This window comes from Sitodiplosis mosellana, unplaced genomic scaffold (assembly GCF_009176505.1).
Source record: "Sitodiplosis mosellana isolate CC-2019 unplaced genomic scaffold, AAFC_SMos_1.0 Smas_scaffold_6150, whole genome shotgun sequence".
In the NCBI taxonomy this organism is placed as follows: Eukaryota; Metazoa; Arthropoda; class Insecta; order Diptera; family Cecidomyiidae; genus Sitodiplosis; species Sitodiplosis mosellana.
Genome location: NW_022601391.1, coordinates 3,676,505 through 3,691,591, shown reverse-complemented (window position 1 = coordinate 3,691,591; position 15,087 = coordinate 3,676,505). Strand labels below are relative to the sequence as shown.

Here is a 15,087-nt window from a genome sequence, read left to right as displayed (position 1 = left end):
TCGAACCGAAGCTCAGATGCATCTCCGCGAAGACGACCAAATCGAAGCCCGAACGCTTTTCCGCGAAGACGCTCAAATCGAAGTCCTAATATCACTTCTCCGAGACGTTCAGACCGCAATTATTCGCATCCAAAACGCTCACATAAAAATGATGGTTCACCTTCAAGAAACTATAATGATAAACATAAAGCTGTCAAAAGAGAATCTGATTCTCCTCCGCCAACTCACAGCAAAATGGTTAAAACCTTGGACGGAAAAGTGGCGGGTTTACAGGACGCGAAAGCATTGCGGGAAGAAAATGAACAGTTTCGAAAACGTGAAAATGAAATGTTTGAAAAATTACAAGAGAAGCAAAAGTACACAGGTAAGCGTTCATGTAAATTATTATTGGCTTTAACTATAATTTACGAAATATTCAAATTATTCTAATCATATATGAACCTAAACATTTTAGACAGAGATGTGGTTCGTGACCGAAGAACGGGTCGTCACCGACGTTTACATGAGGAAGACAAGAAGGATAGCGAGAAATTGAAGAAGGAAGAAGAGCGAAAACAAATTTATGATCGCTGGGGCAAAGGTCTTAAGCAGATAGAACACTTCAAAGAACAAATGGCATCAGAAAGTCACGAAATGAACAAGCCAATGGCACGATATGCAAATGATGCCGATTTAGAGAACTACCTACGGAGTCAGTGTCGCGATGGAGATCCAATGGCTGCGTATTTCCGTAAAAAGACAAGTGAACTACAGACTGGGCCATGTGAGTTTGATTTATGTTGATTTTCATACCAAAATGATAACATTTTTATTTATATAAATCTGATTCAATATTTGTAGGCAAACCAATTTATCAAAGCTCTTTTCCCGAAAACCGTTTCAACATTCGACCTGGATATCGTTGGGATGGTGTTGATCGATCAAATGGTTATGAAAAGAAATGGTTCGATGTTTTAAATCAGAAGAAAGCCGGCGAAGAAGAAGCATACAAATATAGCGTCGAAGATATGTAAAAATGCAACAAATGTTAGTTCAACGCTAAACTCGATTCCAATAAATAATACTGTTTAATTTTATTCATTCCTTTTTTATGAAATCGTTCTTTTTACGTGCCTTTTTTGTTGCGCATTTCACTTCTGAAACAATTATTATATTATATTGACTACTAGTTAGCCGTCTATTTTGGGACATTTTGACTGGATTGTTGTATGTACCGTGATTGAATTCCAATCAATTTCAAACAACTTTGAACAAATTCAGTTCACCGATTTAGTGTGTATGTGTAATTTATCAACTACGATTGACTATTCCAATCATAGTACGTAAAAATTATACTCAAAATGTCCCAAAATAGTTACCAGTTCAGTAATCACTCACGAACCCTATGGAGAAAAATAATTAGGTGAATAAACTCTAGTCAACATAGTCAAGAAAAATACAAGGGTAGTTTGATATTGATTGTTACAATTTTCCAGGTTCCGAAATAAAACTCGCATCATTGCAATTTATTCTGTTCATTTTGCTGTACAAATGAGACATTTTATTGTTGAATCCATATAACTCAATTTTTTTTTATGATTTTCTGTATAAAATATACCATATAATTCTATAATAATTACAATTCTCAGTAACATCCATTCTCTTTCCACTAATTCTCTTACAAATGTCATTGTCCTCGTCGTCATCCCCGTAAAAAAAAATGCCTAAAATCGATTTTGTTTCCATTTTTCATCAATGTTAAAGCCATCGTTCATTAAAATGTCCAATGCATTTACTAGTTTTTAGCCATGATCATTGCTTTTTTTTCAAAGATTTGAGAGTTGATTTTATTTTGTTTTGTTTTCTTCAATGATAGCACGAATTCTTGTGGCAGTTAATTATCCAGAGTGTTCCATAATAAGTTCAGTTTTTGGCGGAATATGCCAAGACTATGGTACTATGGTAGAATAAGTTGAAGTGGTTTCGTCAATTTGAATTAAATTGAGAGCATTTTTTTTACTTTATTTTAGTTTTGTTTTTGTTTTGATAGTACAGTACATTCATATTTGAAAGCATGCTCGAATGGAGTTAAGGGAATTCTCCAAAAGCTGGACAAGGGTTTGCAATACTTTTTACATTCTATAATAGCATTTTATAAGCCATTTATTTAAACCTCCATGAAAAAGGTTTGCAAATCAATGTAGATTCACTTTATTTGTGCCGCATTTTATTTTGTTATCGCAATCATGGTAATGTTAAAAGTGTCTTCTGGTTGTTGTTGTTGTTGTTTTTTTTTTGTGAACTAACGATGTATGCAATTGGGCGTAGGATTTTTTTTTATATAACTTATTTTGTTTTCCTTAGAAAACCTATTTTCATCAACTTATTTTCATCTGTAAATATATTTACTGTGTGTTTTTGTGTTATATAGAATTTTACTTTTAAAAATGTATTAAACTTCTTTTTTGTTTCCTTTAAATATCTTCATTTTCTACACGAAAAAAAAAATCATTCCCTTTTAATTGACGACGGTGTCTCTGCCAAGCCTTTGACCTTAAGCCGATCGGCTGTTTTTAGGAATGCTGGTAATTGTTCCTGAGACACATTCACTTCACCGGCATACATGAACTCCAAAATTGCCTGCAGATGCGAATAAGAAACGTCTTTCAGGATTATGATTGGATGTTTCGATGGATTTTCCTAAATTTGAAATTGGAAATTAAAAATTAAAATGAATGGTGCCACATTTCGTTTTAGTTATACAGTCGAATCAATTGTCATTTACCTCTAGCAGTGATTTGAAATACGGACTACACGCAGATAAAACCATTTTGTGTGCTTTACACGTTTGTCCTTCGCACGCTAATGTCACCTATTTAATTTAAATTCGAAAGGCCCACAATTTTCAATCCTAATTTTTGCAACAAATTTTGATAATAAAGTAGCACTTACATCTGTAAAGCTTTTCTCATCACGCAAATGACGAAAAGATGTCACCATATTCGTTTGAAAATCATTCCATTTCAAGAAAAACTGCTGGTCGGCCATCTTCAACGAATTTATCTTGCTTTAATGTATGCCTCGTATTGTGTTATAACTGATGTTGAGTTTCCGTGTAATGGACCCAATAACATGCGGCACTCTATTCAATTCAGATTTGTTTTCAAATGCTCTAGAAAGGATAGAACAAAAATGTTTTTTTTTTTTTAATTTATTTCAATAAAACAAAGTGCCAATAATTAAACTCTTTTCATTTTATAAGCCGGTAAATGACATATATACAAAAAACCGAAACTGGTAGAAGAGATAGTAACCAAAATGCACAATCTTTCACAATAATGATCGGGGAGTGTGGATTTACACTTCTCTTAAGACGGATGCACAAATAGATAACGATGAGAAGATTACGAATCTTGGAATTTGCACCTAAATGTTGGGAACGATTCGTGAATAGAAATTAAAGTGCGGATTTGTGTACATGCTAGCTCCCACAATACAAATATTTTATTGAACAGAGATGAGTTTTTTTTGCTGTTGTTTCTCAGGTATGTGTAATGTTGCACAAAACAGCTGCATCCCATTTTTATTAAATCAATTTCTACTTGCGCACAAAGCTTCGCAAAAAACTCCGATTTACTCGAGAGAATAGGAATAGTCCCATATCTCATTGGGTCTGGACATGGTGGAAATCTTTTGTATTTTTGAAAACCATCATTGTGAAACACAATCATTTTTTTAACCAATCTTCAAACGATCCAAACCATTTATAACTTAGGTCATCTGGAGTCAAAGTCACTGTTTGTTTACACAATTCATTAAAATTAAGCAAATGATAAACAAAAAATTTTCCTTAAAAAAAATTGGTTGAAATATTAAAATTTTTCGAATGAAAATCAACTGAAGCTGAACCCTGTCCGATTTCTTTGTTTCAAAAAATTATTGTACAATTAACGATATACGGAAGTGGTACATTCATAAATATGGCCAAAGAAATGTATTTTAAAAAGGCCCTATTCAGTGGAAATGTTGCTAGCGTTTTCTTTTCTTACTTTAGCATCGTTACGTATACTTGACAATGGCTAGAAACTATGCTGCTAGTGAAGATTGCATAAACTGACTGTCAATTCGAAAGTTTAAACTATTAACCTTTTCTCATATTGGCTGTGTGTATGTGTGTTGACGATGGTGCCGTACCTGGTGCAAAATTTCAATGGAAAAGATTGTGCTTCTATGTCTGACTGCTGTGTTATTATTAACACACAGCATTGAAATGTCACTTAACAAAAGAAATGTACCGTCTCAGAAATCGTGAAAGTATAGGAATACGACTGTGAAAAAAAATAATTCACTAATACAATTGGTTGCACAGAATACGCACTTAATCTGTCACTCATGGTATACAGCGAACGAATAAAAAAAATCAAAAGAAAAACGTTGGAAAAAGAGAAAAGGAGGAAAAATAAAATATGTGTATTAAATATATACAACTCTCTCGACTCGCAACACACGAAAATGAAAATCCAACAACAGTAGCAGGCAATTTTCTCTCTCTCTCTCTCTCTCTCTCTCTCTCTCTCTCTTTTTCTACGTTTGGTACAGTTGAATAGTGTGCTTAGTATTCGGAATCGAAACATTCACATGCAAACACCAACACAACTGCACTTCAATCACATTGGATGTTGTCCAAATTTATTGGCGCGTGTAGTATTCGTTGGACACTTAGTATGCATGTGTTTCGAACATTACGATGCCCTCTCTTCATAGCCTAAAAAATGTGCTGGCAATTTTCGAAAACTGTTCCAGGGGTGCAACACTGCACATAATAAGTTGCATGTGTGTACTATGCTATGTTATGTTATATTATACTAGAACTAACATTTCTTGTAGTGTGTGTATACATATATTGCACTGCTTTGCATTACGTTGTCTTCCGTTCTCTTTTTTTTGCTATGGTTTACTCTTTTATTTATCATTGTTTTTGGTCTGACAAACGTTCGTCTGATTTGGGACTTTTGTTTTGCTTTACCATTTTATAACTCAATGTTCCAGCAATGCGATTTACACGGTATTGAATGTATCGTCTAAGCGTCGTAATCACACGACAAACATGAATAGAGAATGGAAAGTTTACAGCGATTGTCGTCGAGAATGTGTAAAAACGAGAAGGATAGACGCCGAATAGACACTGAAGAAAAATCGCACCGTGTCTATTTCATTGTTTTACAGTTTTATAATTTTCGCATCATACACACCAATTTATTTTCGTCGACTGGAAGTGTTCTCGTGTTACTTTTCTTTTCTTTTTTTTCTTGCATTCGCCGCTCTCACTTCATCCAACATTCATTTGTTTAGTTTGTCATTTCTAAAATTTTATGCATACACATGTACATGTATATGTGTACACATGTAATACTATAGTTTTACATGTGTATGGGTGCGTTTATTTATTCCTCCATAACGCTTTTTCGATATTTTTACTATTATTTTTTGCTAGTTTTACCATGTTAAAAATGTTTCAAATGATGAATCTATGCTATGGCACTTGAAATGTTTTCTTCAATCTATTCTTTCTTTTTCAATTCTGATTTTCTTTATGAAGACTGTTGTTTGTGTTGCTGATCCTCCTGCTGATTCTGATATGGCGACTCACTTGTTTCTGATCAGTGGAAATAGAGAATGGAATCTATAAATTATTTCGACATGTCCTTATTTTTCTTATAAATCAAATTCAATGCATCCAGAACTATTTTTTTGTCTGCATTTTTTATTCGAGTTGAAGTTTCGAAGGAAAAAAAATTAAATTGAAATGTATTCTTATTAATTATTAACGTATCGCCGAGTATTCGGTCGATTGAAGCAATTCCCTTTTTTTCATATTAAGGTATTGATGTTTAAATATTGAATGTTGTTCCATATAAAAACACATTGATTTCTTGGTAATGAAGAATAGTGCTTTAATTCCAATCTATTGGATTAAACGAAACTACACTCTGTCGCTAGTCCACAACTTGAACAAAACATTAGAAAATATTCTTCAGAAAAGTTACGGATATAATCTTCAAACAGCTTTGGTTTTTTTTCTTCTTATGACGGCTTACCTTTAATGCCAAACACAGTAATATGCAAGTATATACAGTGTTGGATAGACACGTTGGAATGAATTATTAAATGGTGTGTATGCTATTAAATGAATATGGTTAATTGTCAAAAACGAAAGGAAAAAACAAATATATTTTTGTTCGGACCAATTTAAAGTTTTGCGGAGAGAACTCTTTGAATTTATAATAATACAAAATGAAAAAGAGCAAACATTTCACTGAACACATTAAGAAAAACAAGACACTCACACACAAATTGTTATCTCATGCCAGTTGTCCCGCGTTTGGTTCGAGTTTAGTTTGCACTCATAAAAATACACAAGCAAATTTTCTTCTTTCGTTCTCTTTCTTTTTTTTTATTTTAACTTATTGCCCGTTGTATCCATTTATCTAACAGTGTTTGTGTTGCTTGCTTCTTCTTTTCACTGCGTTTGCCTGTCTCTGCTATTACTTCAATTTGTGCACACAACGTGCATACATACATACATACATACCATCCAATACATGGACGTGTACATACACACTCGCATAAATACGTACACAGCCACACACGTATTCACACCACAACGAATTTTGTGAATTTATAATTTGTGGATAGCTTTGTTAAAAGTTAGAAACGATATGAAATGAAACGTTTTGAAATTCTACAATCTTCTATACATACAAAGCGCGTTGAAAGGAAGGAAAGTACGAGGAGGGGCCAACAGTGTGAATCCATACAACAAAGCACAAAATATGTATGGGCTGATGAGCACCGTATCAGAAAATTCAGGTTAATTTAAAAAGATATGATCGAAAATGATTGGAAAACGGCGTTAATTGCGCAAATTTTAGAAAATTTGTATTTAATTTGAAATGGTATTGATCTGAAAATAGTAACATTCACTTGTTATAGTTTTCGTCATAAAAATAAAATCAGACGCTGTTGAAGAAACAAATGGTCAGCATAAATTATAAAGGTGTCAGCATTTAAGGGAAAGTACAATCGGCAGTTCATTAAAAAAACGCACACAACTCAAAAAAACTCAATATCTCTACAAATTGTCAAACAATTTGGAGAAAAATGCTGCAGCAGCTATTGTGAAAATACTATTCATTTCAAATTCATCTGATTGTAGATTGTTTGAAGAAATTCAAAACAGATGGCGAAACTGATTCGAATCAATTGTAAAAATGGCTTTTTTTGAACTTTTATTGAATGATGATAAAATATTTCATTGATTTCTACAATCTATTGGCAACATACTCAAAAATCGCCGAGCAAACTAATAATATTGATTTATTATTATCACACTTGAGAGTGAATGGCTTTGAACGCATCCAGTTATACGTACGAATGTATTAACAGTTTTGACATTTTACTTTTAAGTACATTGTGCGCCGAAAATTTGGTTCATTATACAAACCAAATGTATTTGCGATACCCGGTATTTTCAACAAGCAGAAACACCGACATAATAAATAGTCAAAAAAAAGTATTCGCTCAGTGTATACACTAAACACAAAAATACTAAAGGACGAATTGAAATCTCAAGTGAAATGCAAGAATTAATCGAATCTTTAAATAGTATTGGGTAAACAACATAAGCTGCATATTTCATAATGTTTGAGAAAAAAAAAGAATTACCCAATCGTGTCAAACAGTATATTACTGTAGGAGGATTGTATTGATATATATAAATATTTAGGATATGGAAAATACATTCAACTGTGACCAAACCATTTTTATTTCACAACACAATTTATAATTTTTCGATGAGTTTCATTTTTGCAAACAAGTTCGATTCACATAGATTTCTCTTTTCAAAGCTATGAAGGTGACTGCCTCCAAGCAGCCAAAATTGAGGAGATATTAGACAATGGGACGACATCAACACAATTTCGGAATCTTATTTCTTGGATAACTGGCGAAATAAGTGTTTTGCTGAATCTGGATGAACAGGTATATCTGTGATACTGAATGGATTGGATCATCAATAATTTGGTATTTTTTTATCCTATTGGATTAATATTTAATCCCGTTGTAGTACTTACAGTAGATCATATTTTGTTTCCTTGTGCTATTTCGCACCACGGTCAAGGCTTTATATTCCCAAGTTTTTCCCAGTCAATGCACATGAGATTGATTGTCATACACTTGAGTCACAGTGCCATTTCTGGCGTTTTTTGTTAATTATTTGATTTTTTCAAGTGCGTTAAGCTTTGGTTAGTTTGATTTTTGTACAGATAATAACAAAGTTAGATACTCAAAGCTAGGCAAATGTGCCGAATTCACTTGTAGATTTTATGTAGATTCGTGCAGAGTTCTTCAGAAATATCTTCAATATTCGGCCCTGTTGATTACTCTTCTTTGACATTTTGGTGCAAACCGAAGAAATATGCCATTCGTGGGGGCTGCACCTTGCCAAAGACATCTCTGATAATCAGAGTCTGATTTATGGGCAGTGCTAAGAATAAACACAAACGTGATGACGAAGTCTAACCAACTCGTTTATTGCGTAATGCTGGAAGAAAATCCTTCCAATAAGATTCATATTGCGTTTCAAAAAACTTTCATTTCCAATTTCCAAACTTGGGGTACTCAGCTTCGGTCTCATGATGGCACCAAATGGCTGCTTCTGCTGATGTTATTTTTTTTTTTGTTTTTCACTCTTTAAACTATCAAAATCAGGTGAAGAATGTTATAGGGATTTTTCCTGTTTCCAACACCATTATAAATCAATAAAAATAAAATAAAAATAAAAATACAAAAAAAATACAAACATTCTAACTTCAAATTTAATATCTCATTTAGATACATCCAGATAGTGAATCAACGGAATTCGTTTTGGAATTGTCGAGTTTGTTGAAAGAACTAAGTTGTCCATATTCGGTATTGATCAGCGGGCCAACAGCGCAGCGATTTCAATCAAAACAGGATCGTTTATTGTTACTTAATTATCTTATCAGTGAACTAATGGCAGCGAAAATGTGCCATAAGCTGAACCCACATAAGAAAGTGGTGATCGAAATTGTGAGTAATATTATTAGCATTAGCATCAACATGCTCACAATCGAACTTATTTTGGATTTCAATTTTTTCGTTAAAATTAAGTTGGAAAGCGCACCAGCGATTGCATTGAAGTCTGTAACTCAAAATCTTAGTTTGGGTAAACCACCACCAAATATTACACCAAAGGTTTTCTTCGAAAAACTGCTTGGGAAATTTTCGGAAATTTTCAAGAAAAATGGTGAGATTCGATCGTTTCAAATTCACTTTCGACATATTTATTTGTTGCCAACGTTTTCTGGTTGAGCGCATTATCTAAAACTCTGTGAAATGAATGAAACCTATTTTTGTTTCAAATTTAGAACAATTATGGGGAAAAACGCTTTTCGCGCCGAGCAGATCATTAACCTTTGAAGAGTGGAAAAAGTTAGAAAAGCTGCAAAACGAATTGGATAATGAGTACGATTTGAGACGAGAAATGTTACTTACACGATTAGATGTCACTATTCAATCGTTTCAATGGTCTGACGCGGCGAAAAATAAGGGTAACGTCATAGCGGAATGCTATTCGAATAAACGCCAGGAACTGGACCAGATTCTGCACCGTAACAAAACGACCGATATTATTGAATTGTTAGCAGCTCGTGATGACATTTTGCACGTCGAAAAAACTAGTTCAGCCAATGTGCGGAAAAATACGCAGAGTGATATTCAAAAGCATATTATTGGCATGGTACCAGATCGTGGTGGCCGTGCGAATGAGCATCAACCACCACCACCGGAAATGCCAACTTGGCAAAAAAATCGAAGTCAAGGCGGTCAGGGCAACCAAGGTGGAGGAGTAAGTGGCACCGTTTTAACTTTACATTTTAACTCTCTTTCACTGAAAGCAATACCTTTCACCTCTCCATTTTTTCATTTTACACAGAATCGGGGTTTTAATTACAAAGGACAAAACCCGCAGCAACAAAGAAATTACCAACAAAGTTACCAGCAGCAGGGAAATTATTCTGGAAACAATTACAAACATCCAAATACTGGCTCAGGCGACGCGAACTATTATAATAATCGAGGTGGGGGTAATAATCGAGTGCAAGGGGGATGGTCTCAATCAGGTTGGAACAAATTATTGGCAAATTTATTGTATAGTCACAATTACTGAATGAATTTTGATGCTTAAGCATAATCAACCAAGTCCTAGTTGATGCATGTACATTTGATAAAATTTCTCTTCTTTACGATCAGGTGGAGGCAATCAGTCCAATGAAAACTATCGCAATTATGGCCAAAATCAGCATCGAACTGAAAACTATTACGGTTCAAGTGGAAATCAGAACGCTGGAGCTGGTAGAGGCAATTACTATGGACAAAATCAAAGTCAGGATTACAATCGCAAGGGCGATGGCTACAACAGAGGTCAATCGAATTACAATCGGGGAGGACGACGCTAAATATTTCAATAAAATTGAATACAACTGCATTAATGTTAAGCAACTGAAAAATTCAGCGCAAAGATTTTTATTCACGCATTTTTTATGATAATTTTTTTAAAAAAATAATACTAGTTTAAATAAACATTTCCAAGATACTTGATTATACATATGTACTATTTTAATATTAAATGCATTTCGCCTCCATCCTAAATTACTGTTGCCGAATTTTCTCCAATTCCTCTTTGGCTCTTTTGATCATGCAATCCCGCCATTCTTCATATGACTGAATTTCAGGCTCGACTTGAACGGTATTTTTGTCGCTATTATTCTGATCTTTGCGTGGAATGCTGATTTCCGGGACATTTTTCGTTTTGTTTGTTCTACCATTTTCTTTTGCTGGAGCAGCATCCAATGTTGACTTTTTCCCCAAATCAAGCAACTTTTCAAACAATCCTTTTTGCTTACCATACTCCTTTTTCTTCAGTCCTGACAATTGAATAGCAACTTCGGTTTGAAATTCAGAATTGCACGAAGATGCTGCACAATCAATACTAAGTACTATCTTTACAGTCTCGTTCGATGTGCACTTTTTCATTCCAATCAAACGAAGGTATTCCTTTGATTTTCTACGAAACAAAACCATAAAAATTATTTGCATGCATTGGTAGAAAGAATGGAATTTTCTTATACTCACTCAATTACGTCGTCATCAAGAACGCCAACACGTTGACAGTATTCGATTAACAATTTCTCGCTCATTTTGTTCGATTATAAATACCGTGGAAATCGGCTGTAACAAATTATATTTTGGACAATTATTTATTCGAATGTTTTGAACGAAATGAATATTTGTTTATGTTTAGCTGTCAGGTTTTAGCGCCAAATTCCATTTTCAACACATAGGTAGATTTTTCTTTCTCGCAAATTCTAACCAGCACAATACAGCAAACCAACGCCATCTATGTACTCAATTTTGATACAGTGAAAGATATTAGGAAATCTTTTCCTTAAAAAAATCCATTGAAAATGAACACGAGAGAATTTCATAGAAAAACACATATATATTCGAAGCGTTTAAAGCTAATTAGTATTACATTGACGGTTTCAATTACAGCAAAAAATCATCATGTTGAGCCCACAAAATAAAGTGGAGCCGTCCAAGCACCTCCAAACTGATAATTTTGAAATTTCTAATATGGTCATGCAAGATGACACAAAAAATAATAGGTTGAATGAAGGACAAAAACGGTAGTATAGTTTTTAGTAATCAATTTAGTAAAAAATGCAACTACAACGATATCAGGGGACGTTGTGAAGTTTATTTTCAACTGAGTCTAGGCGCTTCATCAAAAGTTTGTATCCTGCAAGTGTGTGCAGTATGTAATGTGTTCTGCACGAGAGCCGATGACGCAGTCGTTATTGATGTATTTAGAATAATCTACGTAATGCATATCTGACACTACTTTGGACGCAAAATAGTGTGGATTAGTATAGTAGCGCGTGAAGTCGCTTAACATCAATTATAGTATCAAATAACAATGCAGTGTAAGAATTGTATAATCCCATCATTCGACACCAAAAACTATAAGTGTTCCATAAGAAAATCAATTTTTTTTAATCGTCACAATATATTTATAGAGAAAAGAAATGATCACATTACAAATCTGTCTATAACCAAATCCGGACTTATCAAAGATGTGTTTATTACTAAGAAAAACATGTTTTTCGCTTCATTTCTAAGACTAAAGAGTTAAAATCATTATTGTGTATTCGCACTTCGTTCGCATGTGGTACATGTAACTTGGTAGCGGATCGTATAATATGTAAGTTCGATAAGCAGCTCCAAAATGTATCAAAATACCTGTATTCTCCTATGCTCAGACCTTTGGTCGATCTACTGCATACTAAAGTTTCGAGAACATACATTGTCCAAAATACTTGAAAGAAGCTTCTTGACAAATTGAATTTGGGGGGTATAACTCGTAAATTTCTTGAAATACTAAGGAAAAAGTCGATGAAACATGCCACACGGAAAATAAACACACACACATCCTGAATATTACAATAGCATTAACATACTTCTATCGTAATCTGCGAGATGAACCCTTTTATTTGGTCAGTTCAAAACATGATATGAAAAAAGTAATTTTATTTGCTATGGTTGTCGGCATCATACTTGCATCGCTCTATATTTCCACTTACTCCTTATTTATTTAGGAAGTAAAACCAAAAACTGTAGCTTAAAGTCTCTACTTACAGTCCTCTCTATAATTTGGATTAAGCAAATATATTCGAAAGGTATATAGACGTGTACTGTGTTTGAGCGCTCCCTTTCTTTGACATGCACCGAAGATATCACCCGTCAGTATCTGTGAATTTGCGCTTTGCTTATATTGATAATCATATTCCGAAATCCCTATTCCTTTCAAATCAAATTTTCGGCAAAAAATCTTTTGACAGCGTCTAAACGTGCATCGCACCGACCCAAGCAATCCAATTTTCTTTCATAATTTCTATGTTTTGCAATTAAGCAAAATTCTCCGATGGTTCTATAATGCGAGCCTGTCCATTGCAGATCTGTTGAACCGGTGTGAAGTTATTATGTTCAATTACAAATGGGAATATGATATGGAACCTCGATTATCCGGCACTCAATTAACCGGCCACACTCTCAGGAAATTATTTTTTTTACAAATACATTTTGCAGAAAGCAAAATTGAATATGGAGATAACTAACTGAACAAACAAAATCATGCTTCTACATGCGCGTTATATTTTGCTTGTTATCAGTTTGCAGTCGCATTTCAATTTCAGATTGAGTTTATTTACATCACTTAGAATTTTATAAACAACACTTTTCAATAAAATGTTTGGTCGGCACTTTGATTTCTTTGCTCGCGACAAATGTCTGCATATTTTGTCGGTAAATGTCGCAACCCGATTTCAAACTGAGTTATTTACATTACTCAGACCATTATAAACAATATTTTTCATTGGAATTGTTATTGGTCGACACAACTATGACGATTCAGAAGCTTCGCAACAAAGAAAGCAGAAACGATTGCAGTTAAGCAAACCAAAATGACCGAATTCTTTTCGCGAATGACAGTAGATTAAAAATAACGAAATTTAACTTCAAAATATTCACATTTGTTCTCAAATAAATCGCTACATTTAAACTTCTTTATATTTTGAATAAAAACGCCTTTTATAGTGTAACTTTACTTCAAATGTAATAGGTTTTAGACTTCTTTCAATTGGTTTTTGTCCATTAACACTATGATTGTTCTTGGGGCACCCAGGGCCCCAGCGAACTTTAAAGTTGAATAAAAGTACTAAACTGTGTATAAACCAACCGGAGTTAAGTCTCATTGTATAGATTGAACATTTCTCTACACGAATGAAAAAAAAAACATATGCATATGTGTGAGTATGTGTAAAATACAGCCTGCCGCAAAACATGTTACGCTGTTGTCCTTGGGGGACTCCAGGGCCCCATGGCAATTTTATATTATAACTGGACTATGATAAGAGATATCGACTTAGTGTCTATGACGAAGTTGCTCTTCAACTTTGCCGAAGACACCATGTCGCTATCTCTTATCAGTTTCGCGGAATACGCGAGAAACCGCAGAAAACCGCGAAAAAACGCGTTTTTTTCCCTTATCATTTTCCACGGAACTGATAAGAGATAACGAGATGGTGTCTAGGGCAAAGTTGTAGTTCTGGTCGAGTACTACAATTATTCTGATTCATTATTCCGTTATCTTCTATCAATTACGCGGGAAACCGCAAAGAACCGCGAAAAAACGCGTTTTTTCCTTATCATTTTTTCACGGAAATGATTCATAACGGTTTTGCTTATGGCGCTGGTAGCACTGCGAACTTATTTTTTTGCTCAACATCAACCGACTGAAATGGTACCTAGCGGATATGCTGGCCCTTTGAATTTTATCTCAAAATCCGCAATGGTCTTTGGAGTATTACGAGTAGTTTTTTCTTCTTTATTCGGAAAATGGTTGAAGTATTAGTTTGGAGTATTACTAAATTGGCAAGAGTATCTCACTATTTTATGACATATTTTTGCCACTAAACCCCTTCTTAATGTTTACATATATTTCGGATGCAGACCGACCAGTTTTGTTCGGTTTTCGTTTCACAAACGGAACCAATTCTGTAGGTGCTGATGATACTGCTCGTAATAATATAGCGTATATATTTGCAAAGACATTTAACCGCATTCTTTTTCCATATTTTGAATGGTTGAGGCGAAGGAAAAAAAAAGAGATATGGTCGATAATAACAATACCTTTGGGCTAAATACAATAAACCTATTGTAGTGATAACTGTTTTTTATTTAAATTTAAATGATGTCCTCATTTTTTTGCAATATTTAATTGCAACATTTTGAGCCAACTGTCGAACTGCACGGTATATAATGAATAGAATTTTCAATTCAAAAAAAGTATCTGTTGTTGTATTTTTTGTCAAATCATATCTTGTGAGAGCAGAATTACTTTTGTGCCCTTGTTGACAAGCAGAAAATGCAACTTTGCGTTTCTCTCTCTTTGTGCATTGCGTTTCTCTC

The 15,087-nt window shown here is 34.1% G+C and overlaps 4 protein-coding genes across 12 annotated transcripts in view; 2 read left to right on the top strand and 2 right to left on the bottom strand.

Moving 5' to 3' along the window:
• The window catches only part of LOC129574194 (BUD13 homolog), a 2,371-nt gene extending 736 nt beyond the window's left edge, over positions 1-1,635 (top strand). Inside the window, exons 2-4 of the mRNA XM_055455792.1 lie at positions 1-364; positions 455-763; positions 841-1,635. The exon at positions 1-364 is cut by the window's left edge and continues 394 nt beyond it. Of these exons, the coding sequence (XP_055311767.1) occupies positions 1-364; positions 455-763; positions 841-1,013 (846 nt within the window). The 3' untranslated portion in view covers positions 1,014-1,635. The remainder of the gene's footprint in view (positions 365-454; positions 764-840) is intronic.
• On the bottom strand, positions 1,499-6,612 carry LOC129574202 (longitudinals lacking protein-like). 9 transcript variants are annotated; one of them, XM_055455813.1, is made up of 5 exons: positions 6,225-6,612; positions 6,078-6,159; positions 2,932-3,151; positions 2,765-2,851; positions 1,499-2,679 (listed from the first exon to the last, which is right to left on the bottom strand). In XM_055455813.1, exons 3-5 carry the CDS (start codon positions 3,025-3,027, stop codon positions 2,488-2,490), a joined length of 375 nt encoding a protein of 124 aa, XP_055311788.1. In that variant the 5' UTR covers positions 3,028-3,151; positions 6,078-6,159; positions 6,225-6,612; the 3' UTR covers positions 1,499-2,487. The 9 variants fall into 9 exon arrangements, with proteins under 9 accessions (XP_055311788.1, XP_055311786.1, XP_055311785.1 ...); XM_055455811.1 differs by having other exon boundaries at positions 6,327-6,612; XM_055455810.1 differs by having other exon boundaries at positions 6,078-6,612.
• A 786-nt stretch (positions 6,613-7,398) lies between these two features.
• Positions 7,399-10,664, top strand: LOC129574192 (protein FAM98A). The gene is made up of 7 exons (XM_055455790.1): positions 7,399-7,651; positions 7,887-8,019; positions 8,872-9,090; positions 9,172-9,307; positions 9,429-9,907; positions 9,995-10,181; positions 10,312-10,664. The coding sequence occupies exons 1-7, from the start codon at positions 7,617-7,619 to the stop codon at positions 10,515-10,517; spliced, it is 1,395 nt and encodes a 464-aa protein (XP_055311765.1). The 5' UTR covers positions 7,399-7,616; the 3' UTR covers positions 10,518-10,664.
• LOC129574200 (origin recognition complex subunit 6) lies at positions 10,640-11,381 on the bottom strand. Its single transcript, XM_055455807.1, has 2 exons — positions 11,194-11,381; positions 10,640-11,125 (listed from the first exon to the last, which is right to left on the bottom strand). Exons 1-2 carry the CDS (start codon positions 11,256-11,258, stop codon positions 10,711-10,713), a joined length of 480 nt encoding a protein of 159 aa, XP_055311782.1. The 5' UTR covers positions 11,259-11,381; the 3' UTR covers positions 10,640-10,710.
• Positions 11,382-15,087: the final 3,706 nt, after the last annotated feature.